This window comes from Thermobia domestica, chromosome 3, assembly GCF_964235325.1.
Source record: "Thermobia domestica chromosome 3, izTheDome1.hap1.1, whole genome shotgun sequence".
Lineage (NCBI taxonomy): Eukaryota > Metazoa > Arthropoda > Insecta > Zygentoma > Lepismatidae > Thermobia > Thermobia domestica.
Window position 1 is genome coordinate 338,774,968 of NC_137456.1, and position 20,742 is coordinate 338,795,709.

The 20,742-nt window shown below is 38.8% G+C and overlaps 1 protein-coding gene across 2 annotated transcripts in view; it reads right to left on the reverse strand.

Annotated features, from left to right (window-relative positions):
* Nucleotides 1–2,558: 2,558 nt before the first annotated feature.
* LOC145681250 (uncharacterized) overlaps nucleotides 2,559–20,742 on the reverse strand; it is a 33,028-nt gene continuing 14,844 nt past the window's right edge. The window contains exon 2 of one of the 2 annotated variants that reach the window (XM_081752812.1): nucleotides 2,559–18,812. In XM_081752812.1, the coding sequence (XP_081608938.1) occupies nucleotides 18,077–18,812 (736 nt within the window). In that variant the 3' untranslated portion in view covers nucleotides 2,559–18,076. The remainder of the gene's footprint in view (nucleotides 18,813–20,742) is intronic. The other variant, XM_081752813.1, reaches the window with a different exon arrangement.

The window sequence follows — 20,742 nt, forward strand, 5'->3', positions numbered from 1 at the left end:
TCCCTCCTTCAATCCTCAGTCAAGGAAGTTCATGTTTTCCCTGTTTCGGTCTATCACCATCGTTTTCGCGGGGACATTAAATTCAAAATTTCCTAAACTAGCACCAAGAATTGAACTCGGGACGATTGCAAGGTATCCATGTTCACACCTGAAGCGAAACAAAATGGATCACAAAGTACTTATCAAATTTAAGGGAATAATTTTAAATATGCTTCCATATAACGTAGTAAGGCTCCAAAGGAAACGATAACTCCCAAAAAGCAAACCATTGTACTGTATTATACAACGAAAATGTCTCGTGAAAGATAATAGGATAAGTTAAAACGTCCAAATTTTAATATTTTTATACTCATCAAAGAGTACGAGGTGCGATATTCCCCCACCCCCCAACTCCTGATGTAAATCAATGTGATCTTATGTGTCCTGAGTGATCCCTGCCATGCTCCAGCTTCCTCCCACACTTTCATTCCTTTCTCATCGTCACCGTCTCCTTTAACCTAATCGTGGGACGTAAAACTAAAGATTTTTCATTTGCACCAGTGTTAATCCATCTCATCAAAGGGATAACAATCCGAACCGCATGAACTTCTTCCGGGAATCGAACCCTGGTCTCCCACGTTAAAGGCGCATACGCTAACCGGTTAGCCACGGAGGAACTCCAAAGTTTTCGAGTTTCATATTAATACTAATAGTAATTTATACTATTACTGAGGTCTACTAATTCATAATGTAATAGATCATCAAGAAAGAGATCAAACCTTGTTTTGGTAATTTTATACCCATAAAAGGGAACAAAACAAGCCATTATAAGTTCCAAGCTAAAAATCCCAGTTCAGTGACGTCAAACGAACATATTAGCTCGAACCAACCACCTCTAATTCATTCATACCAGTAGAGGTGCGGTGGCTCAGTGGTAGAGCGTTCACCTCTGCTGTATGTGGTCCCTGGTTCAAACATCACGAAAATAGTCTTGTGGTGAGCAACATTATGCTACATTTTTCCCACACGTTCATTCCTTTCTTATCGTCACCGTCTCCTCTAGCCTAAATGGCATAATCGTGGGACGTAAAACTAAGGATTTCATTTGCACCCGTGTTAGTCCATGGATAACAATCTCCAAATTTTTATGCCATAAAAGGGAACGAAAGCATTCGTAAACCTGTACTATTTCATAACGTAATGAATCATCAAGACCATATTTTTAATAATTTTAAAGAATCATCATGACCTCTGATCCAAAACTCCCAATTCTATTACGTCATAGCAGGGCCAAGGTACCTTGATTCATTTGCACCAGCGTGCGGCCCCTGAATAAGCATAAGCAAAATTTCAATAGGTGACGCAATCCCGGGCCAAAGCATCCCTAATTCATTCACTATGGTCCATGGGGACCCAAAATTGGATTATTAAGAGTTAGGCAGAGTGCTGCCAGTACTACTGCGGAAAACGCTGGAAGGCTATACAAGACTGTATTCCCAAGGATACATCCCTGGAAAATGAAACGACACTGAAGAAACTCTCTCAAACACGCTGGGATTGGAGTCACAATGCCGTGTTCACACAAAGAAAAAGGTATGACGTCATGAAATGTCTTAACGTCATGTGCCTTACTGCAACAGAAAAATAACGGACAGAAACCCTTCGTTAAACAAAAAATGGAAAAGTTCCATTTCGTGGTAATGCTTGTGTTGTAGGAAAACGTTCTAAGAAGCACTAATGTTGTTTAAATTTAAAAAAGCTGCAGAGCCCAAGTAGGGCTTCTCAGTGTCAACGAAAACAAAAAAATATTATACAGTGGAGTAAGATCTTAGAAAGAATGTGCCTGAAGTATTAGAGGAAGTCAGTACTTGTTGGCACAAATTTGATTTTTCAGATAAGTTTTAAAGAAGGAAGCCAGTGCCGAAAATATTCTTTGATCAATTGGTACAAGGTACGCGATTTACTGACCCTGTTAAAGAATTCGTGATACAAGTGCTATTGCCTATTCTCGACTCCGTAATAGTAAACATAACGGTACGCTTCAAAGAATGTGAGAACATTGTGAAAGATTTTCGTACTTATGCCCGTAAATGTTACGAACCACTCTTGAAGAAGAGATCACCAAGCAGTCATATGACTTTGTGCTTCTGTATGCATACAATTTATCCATTGACTTTCCACGAGAACTGTAGACTTTCAGATACTTTTCAAGACAGACTCAAATCTTTCAACCCACGAAGAGATTCTTCATTTTATTACCAAATCTGATCTCAGCTCAGCATTTCCAAATCTTATGATTGTGCTTTGTTTATATATAACTCTTTCTGTTACAGTTGCAACTGCTGAGCAAGCATTCTCTAAGTTAAAATTAACCAATAAATATCACAGAAACAGTATGACCAAAGAAACGCCTTTGGGGTGTGGCCATGCTGACTACAGATATTGAGCGAAAATGAGCTCATGAATTGGATATCTCTGATGCGATAAAGGAATTTGCAGAGGGAAAAATAAGTAAGAAACTCTTTTTTGTGTAAAATTCGTCGATTTAAAAATCTGAAAATAGAAAAATGCTTAGCAAGTGGTTTCACAAGGTTTATTATTTATTTTATAATTATGAAAAATCGTACTATATAAATAAATACTACTACATATATAAATTCATTGTCAATATATATATTCCTGTGTAATTCCTTAAACCGCTTGGGATAGGCTCTATTGTTTCTAAGCCAGGATGTTTTGAATTGTGATATTTCGAATTTTCGGTAGTTCATAACTATGAAAGGAGACGTTTTTCGACCCATGTTTATAAACTTTTTTCTTTCATTTCGCATAAGGAATCTCCTCCCAAATTTGTCGGTGGAGTTACCTACCACCCTGTATAATATATTGTCCCCCGATTCAAAATTTTGACGGGCCGCGGTGGCTCAGTGGTAGAGCGTTCAACTCTGGTGCTTGGGGTTCCGGGTTCGATTCCAGCCCCCGCCAAATGAACTTTGTGGTTGACAAACACCGTGTGCGTGGGTTTTCTCGGGGTTCTCCCGTTTCCTCTCACTTTCTTCATTCCACCATTTTATTCATTACTCATCATCACCGTCTCCTTTAGCCTAACCGGCATAACTGTTGGACGTAAAAGTCAAAAATTTGATTTCATTTTCAAAATTTTGACATCGACGGCACTTAAAAAATCGCCCGAAGAAAGTCCTATAAAACTTCTAACCTCTTTAGGTTGTCGGATGGGGCACCTTCAAAATAGCCTCACCTTTAGCAGGGCCTACACGAACGCCTCGCTTTTCCAGCAATCTGACCGAGAACATAGACCTCTTCATAAGCGAAGAAACACTTCTTAGGACTCAGCTTGAGATTAACTTTATTGAGCCGGGTTAGGATAGCTCCCGTTCTATCTGACAGACCTGGAAAGGACGGATTAGGACAAATGACACCATTCAAGTAGACCATTAAATATTTCCATTTTACATGCTAAAGGATCACATCCATCATATTATGTAAAACAGCTGGCGCTGGAGCCAGGCCAGACGGGAGAAAAATTCAAGCTTACTACTGCTACAGACAAAGGCAGTTTTCTCTGTCGGTAGGTTTTATGGGCATTTCGTGGTATTTCGATTAACGGTCCAATGTAGTAATACATTGTATACCACCGAGGAACATTAGAACCTCGTCTATACGCGGTATCGAGTAAATATTTGGATTCAGAATAAGGTTAAGTTTTCGGTAACCGATACTGAAGCAATACATATTGTTATTTTTAGGAACTACAACGACGGAGCTGGAGTATGTGCTCCGGCTCCTTCGTATAATGTTGCTATCCAGTATTTTCTGCACCTCTGCCCCGATTATTTCTCTCTTTCCTTGAGTCTCCCAATATAAGGAGGCTGAAAAACAGGAACATCTCTTGTTATCTCTAGGGGCGGGCACATGAATTTGTCTGTTGTCGCCGAGAGACATGGTTTGTCGCAGGCGACATCTCAGAATTTCATAAACATGTCCAGTAATTGGTCTTTCTCATGGGGTTGTAAGACCGGTCCAAAATTCAGGGATTTACGTAATTCTTCCTTAGCATGCGTTGGCTGGGACACGCAGGTTGGTTGGTAATTATATCTTGAAAACGCGTTGGTGTAAAGTTTTACCACCTCATCACTTACACCAACGATCGTTTCTTGAGAGCCCTTTTTGAAGGGACTATGCGAAGAGACCTCTGACGAAGAGATTTCTAGAAATTTAGCTTCCTATAAGTTGCAGTTTAGAGGTACCTTCTCATTAGAATATGTTTCACACATTTGATCATTCGTACCTATTGAGCAAGTCTGATAGCTCTCGGTAGATGATTCTATCGAACTGTTGGCAATGGCTATTCTAGGAGAATATTTCATCCTCCCTAGTTTCGAAGAGACAGGCTTGTTGGTTTTTCTTCTACCGTTAACGGAGTAAGAAACATTTTCTACCACGGTAATTGAGCTGCCAATATCCAGTTCATGAGTACTGCAGTTAATATTTCCTTCGTTGAGTCTGAAACCATTTACTCTTTCTTTCGCTTGAAACGGTCTCTTTAAGGTAATTATAGGCTTCGGAAAAGAAATTTTAGGCGGTTCCCTTAAGCGTACAAATACTCGTGACATAATAGTCGTAGGGCGGACATTTTGCTCCTTTTTCCTTGTGAAAACTTTAAATGGCGTCCCCCAAATTGTAAAAGTTTTGATTCTTTTTAGTGAAAATCTGGTTTCTAAAGTGCCGTATTTGAGCAGGGGATTACTGGGATAGTTGTATGATATATGTGGTTAGCTATTTCCTTCCCTCAATTGTTCACAAAATCTCTGTGTTTGGGAAGCTCTCACTTGTTTTGTTCTTGTATATCTTTCAACGTGTGATAAATCTAGATTATAGACCGTGTTCTTACGGAAATTTCGAAGACCCAGAGGTATTTGAACCAGCGATATTCTACTTAGTTCCTATCACTATCCGCGAGAGGTAAATATTTAGGGTGAATATCGGTAGCATACTACATCAATGGACTTTCGACTAGTGGTTTTTAAGTGATCTTTTATGTAGCATGCCGTTATGACCTCCGGTAGGTATTCTGAAAGCTGGGAGCCTACTACTTGTATTCGTACGTAAACTTTCAATCGAATCAACACTGGGAACCTAAGTGATAGGCATTCACTAGATAGGGATGAAATGGTTGTCCCCTTGTCAATTAGATGTGACGTTCAGCGGTCTCCTATTTTTATTTTAACTGTACTGAGTTGACATCGGCCAGCGCCCAGCTCCTAGTCATTAGAGTAATTATTCTGGTAGGACTTCCGATCACTTTTAGGCAATGCATAATTCGAAGAGTAATAGCAAACTGAAACAGATTCAGATTGCACAGTAGTTTCAAGCAAGGACCAGTCTACACGATCATTTTTTCGGACGACGCCAGGACTAGTTTGCAAATATGTCCACCAGTTCCTTTCGCGATTTCATATTTTCGCAGGTAATCTATGCTCTAACTTATCTATGTCTTCGACATTAAGCATTCGTTGGTGTAAAATCTGTGGTAGTAAATTCACTCTGAGCCTATGCAACACTTCCGACTGATCTGTACTTCTACACAAGTATTTAAAACCTTTTCCTAACTTGTAAACAAAGGTATGATATCTTCGCCTACTTTTTTGGTCTATGTTCTAAGTCATATTCAAGATTAGCGCGATAAGGGATAGACGGGAAAACAAATTGTACCTTACCTCTTAGCTCTGCATAGTTCAACGTAGGCTGATTTGCTGTTTTCCACAAACTACCAAGCGGTTGCCCGGCCATTTAAGCAAATAGGGAAATAATCCGCCATTTCATGGGGTGTCAAATCGTATGTGCGTACCATCATTTCGTAGGAAGAAAGAAAATTCTTTACAGCCTCATATTTACCGACTGAAAATAACGGGATTTTTACGTCCGGGTAAATACGGTATGCTCGAGATTGAGTAACAATAATAAAGTGTGCGGACCACCTGCGGGTGGTGGAGATGGCCAATTTTCTTCTAAATGTAAATTTGGAATCTGAGGTTTCTCTAAGCTAGGTTGAGACGAAGGTTCTGTAAACGGACTAGTCTTAAATTATGTTTCAGATTTAGTAGTAATGTTATCGTTTTGCTTTGAACTAGTGTCCTGAATTAAATCTAACCTTTGACTGCTGGTCATTTCCTTTCAATAGCTTTCATACGAAGAAAATTCAGTTATTTATGTCCTGTGGGGGGGGGGGGGGTCGACCTCCATCGAGGTTTTCGTCGAATCTAACCTACTTAAATCCTTACACTGTGACTCTGTATTTTTGATCCGGTCTCATTTCTGCATTTTCTAACATATTGGGCCCACTAGTAGTGGGAGAGCTCGCACTATAGGTGGAGAAACAAACTATTTTAGCGCGATATACTGTCCACTTTTCTGTTCCTTTTCATTTCTTTAATGGTCGGTGATTAACTTTTACTATGTTTCGAGCTCGTATAGGCTGTACATAATAAACTACTACTAGGTCTGACACTATCTTTTCCTGAACTATACTTGGTTGTAAAGGAGGTGAAGAAGATTTTGGTTTCTTATCTCCTGTAAACACACTATGGAAGGTCCGTATTCCGCATACTCAAATACCGGTATCTTTTCGATATTTTCTAAAACTCTAGATTACGACCACGAGTCGTTGTTATCCGTTCCTATTTCTTCCTCTATCTGGTTAGAAGGATGGATAGGAAAAATATCTTCATTTTCTTTATTCTCTTCCACTGAAGGTCTTGCATCAATATCAAGGTTGGCGTCATCATCTTCTTCGTTACCTTTACTAGGAATGAGGTCTCGAGCTGTTCACTGGGGCATGGATGCTACTAAGGTGTCCCAATTACAATAGTTAAGGTCGTCTTCTGGGCTCAACGGAGTAAACAGCGCTGCTTCGTTACTCAATAAGGTGGGATTTAACTCTGGGTTACTTCTGTGGGAATGCTTTAATTCCAACTCGGAGAGAGACTCGTTTTCAGCTTGTAATCGGTTCAATTTATATTCCAGCCACGCTTCCTTTACAGTATCATCATCCTCGGATTTGGAATTACTAATGATTCCATCTGAACATCTAACTCGCCTAACTACACTAAGAAAATTATCTATGTCTCCTAGGTGCGACAGTTTTTCTTCCAGCGGAAAGCTTGTGGGCTTGGTTTCAGTAGAAACCCTACATAACGCTTTGAGATCCGGATTAGTCTCGATGCTAATCATTTATGGGAATCGGTTTGAACACTACGGTCCGTTCTCCGCATGGGATATTCAGTTTGAACTTCGATGTCGATATTCCCTATAGAAGGATTTTTCCCTCTATAACGCCACAAGGTTATAGAAGGATTTTTGTGGACACTCTATATATTTCGTAAAGACAGTGATCTTTATTTTCGATTTATACTTTATTCTGCAACGTACATAAGTTCTTTCTTCGATGGGAATTGCTTCTTTCCCACACAGTTGGACAAAGAAGTCTTTCATCATTTTTCACATATATATATTTAAAACATTGCTTTTACTGAGAACATTTCAGTTAGTGACTAACCATTTCAGTGTTTCTCCCTGACTTATTATTTACACAGTGTATATTCTGCGGTTATTTGGAACTGAATTAAGTGCTTTCTTTAATCGCTTATGGAAACATTATAATAGATTAGAGAAATACGGGCTGACCAGATGTTTCAGCAACCAAAGTGGCACCGACTGCGTTGTTTCGTAGTCCCTTATCTGTACTTTCTCACGCCAAAGTTATCACCGTGTCTAGGGCATTATAGGCAGTTGACTAAAATTAACATAAATTCTTTTCCGTATTCTGTTTGTATGTGCATACAGGTGAGTTAACTGAGTGAGTTTTGAAATGAACTGCCAACACTTTTTAGTTGATCATTGCAACCCGTAGCTTGCGCTTGGATGCTCAGAGAGTTTGACTCCAGGTCTGGAAGCCGTAACCACGCATATCGCGTCGAGCTTCAAATGTAACTTTTGGTTAAGGGGCACAAGCTATTAGCCGGTGAAAGACGTTTTATTACGGCTAGCCCCAACTAGTGAAGCCCCAGGTCCGCAGACCTTGTGCGTTTAAAAAGTTATACACGCGCACTCCAACATCAGCATTCCACTGTGGAGACCTTTTTTAATTTGCTGAAGACGCATCTTTACCCCGCGGGATTGTCGGCACAACAATTGGATTCATCGTGGGACGATCCAGACAACTTTTCCCCAGTGCTAATCCCCCAAGTGTGTCAATGGTGTGAGAGAAGCATTTGTAGTGATATCTGAATTATAATCATATATATATAAAGAGCTATATTGCCTGAAAAGGGCAGAGTGTGATTTCAGCGACGAAGATTATTATATATATTTAGTGTTCAGTGTTGCATGAATTCCTCTTCCTTATTTTTTTATACAATAGTGTTCTAATAAATAAGTATAGTGTTATTTAATCAAGCGTGTTTTCGTTGTTTGTATGAGTGGTGTTTCAGTGCGTTATGGTCTGGATGACCGTCTGATCGTCCCTGCGGTTTTCGAGACGAGACGCCCGAAACTCTCGGCGCCTAATGCTCATCGCATTATTGAGACCGACGAGCGATTTGGAAACAGTTTGTAACCTTTTCTTGGAGAGGTCCTTCATCGTCCTGTCCAGGTAAGTTAAAGTATCAGGAAGATACTTATTGGTAGTACCAGGAGCCACGGACAGCGACCAGATTACACTATAGCGGTTACAATTACATGATCTATTAGTGATAAGTTCTCGCTAGGAATGATCGGATCTGCTTAAAAAGTAAACATCATATTTCTACACCCTAGTCCATGCAACGAACCATGGTGGTTTGTACCTTATTTTTATTTCCTCTAATCAGTGGTGTTGCTGATGCTCCTATCACTGGCGATAAGTCAGTTTGTCATTATGTCCTAAGTCGTTTTACTATTTCGTCGTCCTGACTAATATTTGAGTAGTACGGATCATTTTCTTTGTATGCACTTAGTAGTTGCTATTTGGAGGCACTGGGTTCGGTACCCGTATCAGCCAAGTCAAGTTTAATGCTTATATCGACGCCGCTAAGTTAGTTTCTAATAATAGCTTTATGAGTTTCCTAGTCAAACTGTTCTAACGCAGGTTGAGATGGAATCTCAGATGGTTCGTATTTTACTGGGAAGTAAATTGTTTCCGGACTGTCAGGTTCACGCAAATAGAGGAAGGCTTCTTTCCTACTGCCATTTTCGGTTTTAGGAGATTTATTTTCTAAAATTTCGTTGTCTATTCCTTTCTGACGAACTGGGTTCGACTCTCTAATAGGAAAAAACGCCTGATGTAAATTATAACTCTATAGTGGTCCTCGTATCTACCTGACCAGCCACCATTCTGCTACCTCTAATTCCTCTTGTAAATTATTTTTGTTTCTCAACTCCCTAGCATTCATTCCAGACGGCATTTCTCTATTTCCGATTCAAGAACCAAAGTTCGAAGTAATGGAATCGGTTTCTAGTTTCCTTGTGGAGGATTAAGCGCAGGTCCTGCATAACTACAAACTGCTAAGCGGGTTGTTTCACAACCGATCTCACGTGGTTCTTGCACGTCAGAAGTCGGAGTGGGAGGATCTAAATACAAGGTTCTATCCTACGTATCAATATACTTCGGCGCATTACTATGTTGCCATCGACTAAATTGAGGAATAGCGTATACTTTTCCTTTATCACTATATAAACAATAAACATTGCCATATGAATCCCATATATAATAAGGTTTTCCATCGCCAGCTGGGCAATGTGATTTCCCTACTTCGCGCCAGTGTTTTTATTTACTGCGGAAAACACATGGTTCTAGTGTTCAATTTTTCTTTTTATTTCATTAATGGCTCAACATATATCTGTAGCAACGCTATGATTTAACCTAGATCCTATTGTAAAAACATGCATACAGCAGAAATAATTTAATTCGCGAAGAATTACTTCATCAGGAAGTGACATACAAGATGATTAAAAATAAAGAATTCTTTTCCTGCTTTAAGAGGATAGTTACGTTTCCTTCTCCTGTCTATTTTTCTAGAACGAGTATTAAGATTATTGCTGTATTATCATTTGGATAATATAGATAAAATAAAATTCAATTTACTTCGTGTAATCTGTTCACTTCCGTTATACAATATTTTTTGCTGTCTTATACTTAAAAGAGAGGATGTTTCACTTTGACGCAACACGAAATTAACATAGGCTCTGATCTAATCGAGGATTATTAGCGAACGTCACATAATAGAGCTCAAAGAGAATAATGGTGCGTTAATACTATGCTCCAGATAAGGAAACGATTGAGAAATTACATTCAAAACTACTTACTTATTATAATCGTTTTCATATCTGTATTTGTAGGTTCAGCACTATCCCGGTATTATACATCACTGTTCACTGACTACATACTATTTAGCAGGTATACTACGACACCAATGAAAGTAATTATTTTCATGATTCACTTGTAAGAAAAACACAAAACGGTAGTAATACTTAAATGCTGAAACCAAGTGTGTATTTTTACATATAAAAATGAAACTGTATCTCTGGTACATTGTAGCACTGGTCTCACCGATGCACAAGCCTGGGCAAACGACAAACGAGTGTAAAAGTAAAACGTCAGTACCACCGGAGGTTGACACCAACTATTACAGTTGGGGTTGTTGGGGTGTATAGTTACTGTGTAGAGTTCACCATTCATACCTGGCGAAACTCCATCAACCTTTACGGTGCTGTGGTGACTTGGTGACTGAAGATGACGCGGTCCAGCGGTTGTAATCCGGCAGCCGATCACTAACTGTTTGAGGGCTCCAACGTGTTTGAGAGGCGTGATACGAACCACATAGTGTGTGTTCGTGGCAAGAAGCACACGCTATTCCATTTAGGACAATTTTCATTATAGAGCTTTGCTTTGTACGGATTTGGAATTGGTTCTCTCTCTCTCTCTCCTTCCTTCCAAACGGGGCTGTAATTAGTTAACACCCTCCATTTAATCCAGATACTCCTATCTTTTTTGATTCGCTGGTATGAAGTGAAGCTCATAGAGAATACATATCGAAGTCCTAGCTCAGTTGTTTGTTGTCTCTAATCATATTATCATAATATCCCCCTAGGAGAAGTTCAACGAGACATAACAGAGTTTATTACAATATTAGAATAGATATACAAGATGAGTACAAGAGAGGAAACATAACTATGTGAGACATTAATTTCTTATATGTGTCGTGATTACATAAATCGCTAAGATTAACGTCTATAATTTTGCCCGATACACTATTCCAGAGATTTTCACCATCGCGAGGGTGGCCCTCTCAAGGGCATCCTCACCCTCAAGCTCCCTCGCCCACAATGAAGCGAGGTTGAATGAGGAGATATTTCCAACACGAGGACGACGGCGATGGACAACGTCATTCGCGAAGACGAGATTGCACGAGGGTGAGAAGTTTCGGCAGCGAGGATGCGCAAGGGCTAGGGAAAATTTCCAATACGAGGGCGAGTGAGGGCGATGCACAACTCCCTTCGCCAGGGCGAGGACGCGTCTTCAGCGCGAGGGCGATGGACAAATCCTTTCGCAAGGGCGAGGATCAATTGTTACTGGAAGGGTGAGGGTGCGCGAAGGCGAGTGAACGAGGGCGTGAGTTGCCCGAGGGAGTAGAACAATTTCCTTCGCGAGAACGAAGGCAAGCGAGGGAGACGGACAAGCCTTCTTGACAACAACTATTTTGAATTTGCAGTTTGACCATTGTTTAGAAGAATATAATATTTAAAATAACATCTGATATGTCCGCTATATGATAACTGATGTCATAGTAAGATTATGGAATATTCGTATTCTTTCTTTCACTTAATTGCTGTGGAGAATTTCTCTTGTGTGCTTCTACATAATTATTAAAAATAATAATGCAAATGAATATAATATTTACATGCTTGCCATGAAAGTTTCCTGATAGAAATAGCGCTACGTTTAGAAGCGAGTGTGCCTCATTGTTGCCCTGCCTATCTAAAGACTTTTTTAGTTAAAAAGTGTCTACACTCTCACGTTTAAAGATTACTGATGGACAGACAGTGACTCACGTCATTCAGCAGTAAATGACATAATCTTAAGAGCGCTGATATCTGAACGAACACAAGCAGTGAGAGAACCAACAGAATGCAGTAGATTAGATGGAAAAAGACTTGATTGAATGAGTTTTGATCATAGATTGCCATTTTGCACTGGGCTTGCTCGGGCTCGGACTCAGTTCTTTCGACTGGTTCCGTTCCCTCAGTTCGTCTTGCGCTTAATTATTAGATGAATAGTTTATGTTAAGTTTCTGGAAACAAGCAATATGTTGTTGTTCCACACAAAAAAAGTTTTATACGTTCAAAGTACACACTCTAGTATATGCAATATACTGTATTTGCAAATTAGTTGGGAAGCTGTGGTCCCGGAATAGTGTTCCCAGTCGGGCCCTGCATCTTCTAATTTCATTATACTATCTTTTTACTAGTTACTTTGAAGCAAGAAACCTTTAAATTTGTAACTATATGAGTTCCCTCAGGAACAGCCTCTACTTTTAATTGTTTGAAGACATATTGTCCTGCTAAAAACACATTAAATATGATAATTTCTTAAATAGTTCTTATGCAGTAGTATAGAGTTCGTTCGGGCACATGTTATTATTATTACCATAAATACGCGCGTAATTTTCGCCCTCGCATAATTTTCACATCCCAATTTTGAAGAGCATTTTCTGTATATTTTATTTTCCTCGCGTAATTTGCGCACGCAAGGATTTGGCAGTGATTTGTAAGAAACCACACGGCTTCTTAATCAATTTTTTAATGTTATTTTTCTACAAATTTAGAATTAGTTGTTTGTTGTCAATTCTTGCTACAAAGAAAATGTGTACCGGTATTTTCGTGTTATTTTGAGTGGGAAAAAATTAGATGATGTTCACTGATGTGGCTAATTTTTTCCCCCGCATAATTTACGCACACTTGTTTCAAAACAACTTTTTTCCTCTAAAAAAGTGCGAAAATTACGCGAGTAAATACGGCATTATTATTAGACATCAGACAATATTACCTACTAACCAACCAATACGCATTCTTTGGAAAGGTCGTCAGAACGAATCTTCAATTTACAGTACCCGAAGAAAAGATTTTATCTGCAGCTATAAAGCCTAAGATTTTATCTGCAGCTATAAGGCAATCTTGGACTGGAATCCTGACAAGGATTCACGACGGACTCTTTGGGGGCAGAGAAAGGTTTCTCCGATGATCTGAATCTGCCGCAATAGGGACACTAAGAAGAGGGGCAAACGACACTTCGTCCTGTGATGACGTAAAGATTTCTTTGAATTTAGTAGAGGTATCTTCCTCATCACACAAAACTAACATTAAAAAATGGGCCAATTATTTTTGCAAATAAGAAATATATACCACATATTACCGTGGGACGTAAAACTCAAACACTTCAATTTATTTTTCTTATTTCTAGTGTCGACTCGTCCCATGGGCAACACAAGTTTTGAACCGAAAGGTTTAAAGGAACCTCTATTCAAATTTTACCTGAACATATTCATGGTAATATTAAGCGTCGAGTGGTCAATGATTTGTTCCATTTTAGGTATTACGGACTAAGTTATACGGTGGAATGTTTAATTTTCTTTGTTTAGGAGGTATTTTAAAGAAATACTCAATGATATGTGGGAGAGAGCGAAGGACAGCTTCCTACGCGAGGATGAAAGTTAACGAGGGCGAGAAGAAATTTCCAGTAGGAACGCGAGGGCGATGGACAAAAATCCTCATGAGGACGAGTTTGAACGAGGTCGAGAGCTAACTTTCACTGCGAGGGCCAATTTCAAGCATGAGGGTGAGGGCAAGCGAGGGCGATGGACAATTCCCATCGCCAGAGCGAGGGCCAACTTCCACTACGAGGCGAGGGTGATGGACAACTCCCTTCGCGAGGACAAGTTTCCAGAATGAAGACAATAATGAGGGCGAGGGCCAACTGCCACTGTGAGTGCGAGAGTGAGTGAGGTCCGAGTAAAATGAACATTATGTTCCAAAGAATCGAGTTTAAGAATGTGTCCACGCTTTCTGTTATTCCTTCAACTTATTGTTCAAATTCCGGAATGAGGGAAAAGTAGTAAAAGAGAAAAATAACAAGAAGAGACAGAGTCGATTGGAATAAAACTCGAAAGGAAAGAGTAGTGCGTTGGACTAACCTCTGCTGTGTGAAGGGTGATGCATCTTACTTACTTGAAGTCGAACTCTACATGCTACAGTGACTCTCAGCAAAAAGATTAAGTCCCGCTATATCTTGATTTATCGGATACTGCTTAAAACACATCCGATCAATTCGATAGTTCATAGTTTTCTGCTAACCAGAACTTATCTATGTCATCTCTAGACTCCTTATATAGTCTACCTCCTAGATTAACCTAGGGTAAGAATAGTGGAAGAGAGAGAACAAGGGGACTCCAAAGCAGAACAGAGGAGGTGGATCTGGAGGGGAGCCACAAAAGTTGATGGTATGAGGGAGTGGAGGGAGCGTTCCAAACAAGCTACACCAGCGCCACGGTTCCATCTGGCGGCAAACTAAGAAAATCCAGCCAGCTTATTAGCTATAGAAATGCTTCGCCAAAGATGTTTTTCATATCGTCGCTTTCAATACATAAGGGCAAAGCCGTCGTAAGGGGGCACGTTCTTGGGTGTCCCAAAACCTTTGATTAAGGCACTGTACACGTACATTGAATCTCCACTGGACATATTTAGGCATATGTACGCTGTATGTGTTGCCAATTACCTGTTTAATTTTAGTTATAACTGTATTGATGAATGTGTATGTGTAACTGAATGTGAAGGATTTAATGACAATATTGATGTCTTAATATGTGATTTTTTATTTCAGTTTCGTTGCTGAAGACAGCCAGTTGAAAATTACAAAAAAAAAAAATCCTATCGAGCACATTTTTGATGTTTAAATATGTTTACTATACGTTTAACTTGAAAGATTTTTTTGGACAAAAAATGAAAGGTTCATTTGTGGGCCAAAATTGTGAAGCAAGTGGACATAATAACCAAAATTGAAGTCAATTTCGTACAGTCAATCGCGTAAATACAGTCAGTCACTCCTGTCCATTATAATTTAATTACATGGAATGCATGTATTCATAATTATACTATCAAGCTTTGCCTGCACGTGGGGAAGAATTACACGTATTATAGGCGCGAGGAAGCAGTGTTTAATTCTTTGTTTTGTAGTAGATATTATCTTGAAGAGTAAAGCCAAACCAAGGGCGTATATACTTTTATCTTTATTTGTAGAAGATTTTTAATATGTAGTTGAGTAATTCTTAACAGTTGTTTAGTTACTTAATGTATTCCAGAGTTAATGTAATACAAATATAATATCCGCGTAAAAGTCAAATACCTGATTGCTGAAGTACATTTTACAATGTTTCTCGAAATACTGCTCGATTGGTATCCACTTTTTATATAGCCTTTATTGTAGACTTCAATGTTTTGACTTCGTCAATTTTGTTTCCACAGGTACGTTGGTATGACGAGCTGTTTTACCGCTATAGACGAAGCATGTAGCCAAAATTAGAGGCGTCTCCTAACGAAAAGCATTTCGGTAAAATCAAGAGGTTTCTTGTCTGGAACTAAGGAAAGAAAAGCAACCTCTTCTACTGAATTAATGTTGTATATTGTTATATTAAAATATACGTTTAATGGATGAGTTCGGCACGAGAAAACTATATTTTTACCTATAAGATTTCCCTTACGAGCTGCCTTTAATTTGGACATTCGACGCCTCTTCACATCCATAGTCGCACACACAGAGATTGTCTAACATCTAGTGGACGTCCCACTATATACTTATGAAACGTCCCTCGATCTACGTATGAATCGTCCAGTGGACTAAACGTTCGTTTTACCTGCGTTTTACGTCTACGGCAGAATACTGGGTGTCTGTGTACGTTCATAAAGCTCAGTTACTGACATCCGCACGGCATACATTGCACTTTTATGCAGGTACGTATCTGGTGTCCACTGGGCACACATTCTAATTCCTGAAGGTTTACTGGAAAAATTTTCGACAAAAGATTTACCTCTATTAGGGTTCACATTCATGACAAATGAACGTCTATAAACGTACACATCGATGTCTTGATCACATATACTGAAAATCTACTTACGTCCGCAATGCCCCTCACTGACCCACTGACTCTTAAAAAAAGCGGACATTTAATGGACGTGGCATGGGGTACTATTAAGATCTATACAAACGTTCAGTGGACATCCTCTTACTGTTCTGTTAAGGTACACAATATGTTAATGGTTAAGTATCAATGGATGTTTACTTTCTCATGGACGCAGTTCGCACGTAACATGTTGGTCCATCTTCCATTCATTTAGACGACCTGAATCGGCTAAATTCCTGGATCATTTTTGAATGAGCCTGTGCTGTGTGGGTGTTTTACAAAAATTGAATTTGCGAGAAAAATTTATAAACTCATGGCACCTGTGAGCTTTATAACCTTCATGTTTTAATATCTTTGCAGTGTTTGATCTTTTCCAAAATCTTTCTTCTCCACACTCCTTCGATATATCAGCTTTCTCATTAGCGTGTGCTAACATATGATTTGCCAAAATTGAACTTAAACCAAATCACTTTTCACACACTGAGCTCTTTTTTCTGTGTTAATGACTGCCTTCTGCCAAATGTAATTTTGCACAAATCGTATCCCAAATTTTTTGCATGGAAGCTCCTTTACGGCTAAGCCGTTACCGTACGCACCTTTGGTGTGGGAATCCTGGGTTCGATTCCCGGCGGTAGCTCGTGTTTTGGATACCACGCTTATAAGAAAGTCCACCTAGTCTCGCTGCAGAACGGGATATTAAACTCAAAATCAACTTCAAACACTTGCCATTGAAGAGAAATTTCACCTATATGTATTAACGTATGTATAAACAAATGCAGTTTGACGAAATCTGTACTGACAGTCTTGGAAAAATGAAATGAAATCTTTAAGTTTTACGTCCCACGGTTATGCCGGTTAGGCTAAAGGAGACGGTGATGATGAGAGATGAGTGAAATGGTGGAATGAAGAAAGTGGGAGGAAACGGGAGAACCCCGAGAAAACCCACGAGCACGGTGTTTGTCCACCACAAAGTTCACTTGGCGGGGGCTGGGATCGAACCCGGGACCCCAAGCACCAGAGGTGAACGCTCTACCACTGAGCCACCGCGCCCCCTGACAGTCTTGGAGTGTATGAGGTTTTTTAACTGTGTATCAAGATATGTTTAGTCAAATTTGAACGTCGAAAAAATCTCCCACAACTTTGTGATAAGTAATGTTTTTCACAGGCATGTATCAACGTATGTTTAACCAACTTTGATCGTTCACTAAATTTATTTCGACTTCTCGCACATGTGAAATTTTCCACCTGAATGTATTAACATGTGTGCAGCTCTATGTGAACGTCGAAAAAATTTATTCCTACCCTCTTAGCATGTGTGAGTTTTTCACCCTGTAGGTATTAACATGTGTGCAACTAAATTTAAACGCTGACAAAATTTGTTTCTACGCTCTTCCCATTTATGAGGTTATATGCATGTATGTTTTAACTTGTGTCTAGCATATGTGAATTTTTAACTTGTATGTATTAGCTTGTGCCTAGTTAAATGTGAACGATCAATAAATTTTTGACATTTGGATTAACATCTGTCTAGCTAAGTATGAACGTTGACTAAACTTCTTACCACAGTCTTTGCTTGTGTGAGATTTTTCACTTGTATGTATTAACATGTGTATAGCTAAATTTGAACGCCGCTTAAATTTCCACCACACTCTTCGCATATGTGTTTTTCACCTGTATGGATTAACATGTGTGTAGCCAAATGTGAACGTTGACTAAATTTGTTGCCGCACTCTTTGGATGTGTGAGGTTTTGAAACTGTATGTATTAATATGTGTCTAGTTAAATCAGAACGGTAATTAAATTTCTTTCCACACTCTAGGCATGTGTGGGCTTTTTCTTTTGTAAGTATTGATATGTGTCTAGCTAAACTAGAACGCTGACCACATTTGTGTCCACTCTTGGCATGTGTGAGATTTTTCATTGGTATGTGTTAACATGTGCCTAGCTAAAGTTGAACGCTGACGAAATTTTTTGCCGCACTCTTTGCATGTGTGAGGTTTTGCACCTTTATGGATTAACATGTGTTTAGTTAAAGATGAACGTTCTCTAAACTTCCTACCACAGTCTTTGCATGTGTGAGGTTTTTCACCTGTATGTATTAACATGTGTTTAGCCAAATATGAACGTCGACTAAATTTTTTGCCGCACTCTTTGCATGTGTGAGGTTTTTCTCCTGTATGTATTAACATGTGTTTAGCGAAAGTTGAACGCTCACGAAGTTTGTGACCACAGTCTATGCATGTGTGAGGTTTTTCACCAGTATGTATTAACATGTGTTTAGTTAAATTTGAACGTCGATTAAATTTCCTACCACACTCTTGGCATATGTGAGATTTTTCACCTGTATGGATTAACATGTGTGGAGCCAAACGTGAACGATGACTAAATTTTTTGCCGCACTCTTTGCATGTGTGAGGTTTTTCACCTGTATGTATTAACATGGGTACAGCTAAACCTGAACGGTAATTAAATTTGTTTCCACACTCTTGGCAAGTGTGAGGTTTATCATTTCTATGTGTCAACAAGTGTTTAGCTGAACATGAACGCTGACCAAATTTGGGTCCATACTCTTTGCATGTGTGAGGTTTTTCATTTGTATTGATCCTGTAATAAATTCAGTAAAATATTGAGTGGAAATCTAGGTACACTATATGGAACAACAAAGAAATGCAGAAGTTTCCATCTAAAATAGAACAACAAAAATATTGAATTTTTATCGTGAGGCTTTTCAAGGTAATAATAAGTTTTAGAATGGCGAAAGTGCTATACCTCATAACTCACCATAACCAAACTTTCAGGATAGCAATAAATCTGTTCTGATTTTACACTATCTTATTTGCGATACCAGGTTTTAAAAGTTATTTTTTTCACGTTTTTCTTTACCGGGTTTTCGTTTACGATCTCTCACACGCACGTAGAATCAGATGTGGGAAATTGAATGCACCCAAAATCTAAAATTTCAAAAAAGTGGAGATACGATGTTTTGCACTTTCCCCCCCATAAACTGATTTATAATACTATTGTAATATTACATAAAATCTTGTAGATATTAGGAGAAGAGAACTATTGAGGTGTTTTAGTATCATTTCTGCTCTCCAAAGAAAAGCATGTCATTTCAATTGATATCTCAAATCGCATCTACATTTATCTATCAGTTATCGGATTTCACTCAAATGCATACTACCACCTTACACCATGGAATGAACATCTGATTACATGTAAAAATGGTGGTACGCTCTCACTGACAGTACTTGTGTACTAAATCAAAAAATTTTTGTGGTATATAATTTAGCAATTCCGAGAGACTTTTGCAATTACAACTACCAAAACTGTTCGTATTATGACAAAGAAAGAAAACAAGACTATAACCATTTTTAAAATTTTGTACAAAATACGTAATTTCAAGCAGTATGCTAATCTCTACTAGTGCTTCTAATATCACTTGAATGCTCTGAGATATTAAGATTTAAACCGTTATACAATCTTCAAGTCTATTGATATACATCTAAGTGAAAAAAGCACTCTTCTTAAATAAGAACGTTTGAGAATGCTACGCCCTGAATATTAACAAAACGAAAGTAACATGGTATACATTTAATTATAAAAGAAAGGCAGCTTTACTTTTTAAAATAAGTTAGCTATTTTGTTCAGTACCTACCTTTACCTGAGTTTCTATCATGTTGCTTTCATTCAAATTGGTATTATAAGGAGACAAGGAAGATCAAGAAATACACGTCAAAAATTATCATCTCATGTGTCATTCTTGTCAAAGAAGGAAAATTAGCGTAAGCTTATCCTTTAAAATAAACGGGTGAATGCACAGGTGTATTGGAAAATGCTATATTTAAGAGGGAGAAAAGTAACATTCAAAATAATATTTATCAGTACTTACAGTTGAGATACAAGTTTTCTGCTATAGTTTCAGGAAACATGTGAATACCTTGAATGTATACTTTACACAGATGAGCACTTTGTCTCCCCATTTTGTTACTTTTTATTGTCTTTTTACGTTACTATCATTAGAACCAGTGTTCTATGAGTAAAAGAAAAACTTTACGCCAAAGCAGAGTATCTGACAAGTGGACTACGTTACGAAGGTGAAATTTACAATATACGAAATTCGACAAGAAAGTAATAAGAAAATTGTTTCAGCTTCTGCTGGCAACGCTGCAGTGTGAAACCGTCGCCAGAGAGTAGCCTTGGGCCTGCTCCAATAGCACAGCACGTGGAACGCACGAAATATTTTTTATTGTAAAGTTAGAAGTTAAAGAGTGCGATCGTATGTTCGACCCCTGTCACAACAACGGAAGCACGTAATATTGACCAGTGCTACGCAATCGCCTTCTGTATGAAACTTGGTGAGACTGCCTCGATAACGTACCGGAAGATTTAGCAGGCCTTTGGAAATATACTGTTACCAATAGCAGAGGTATATTGTTGGTACAAAATGTTTGCGGAAGGCAGAACAGAAATCGAAGATGAACATCGTAGTGGGCGACTTACAACAATATGGATGGAAGAGAGCAGAGAGAGA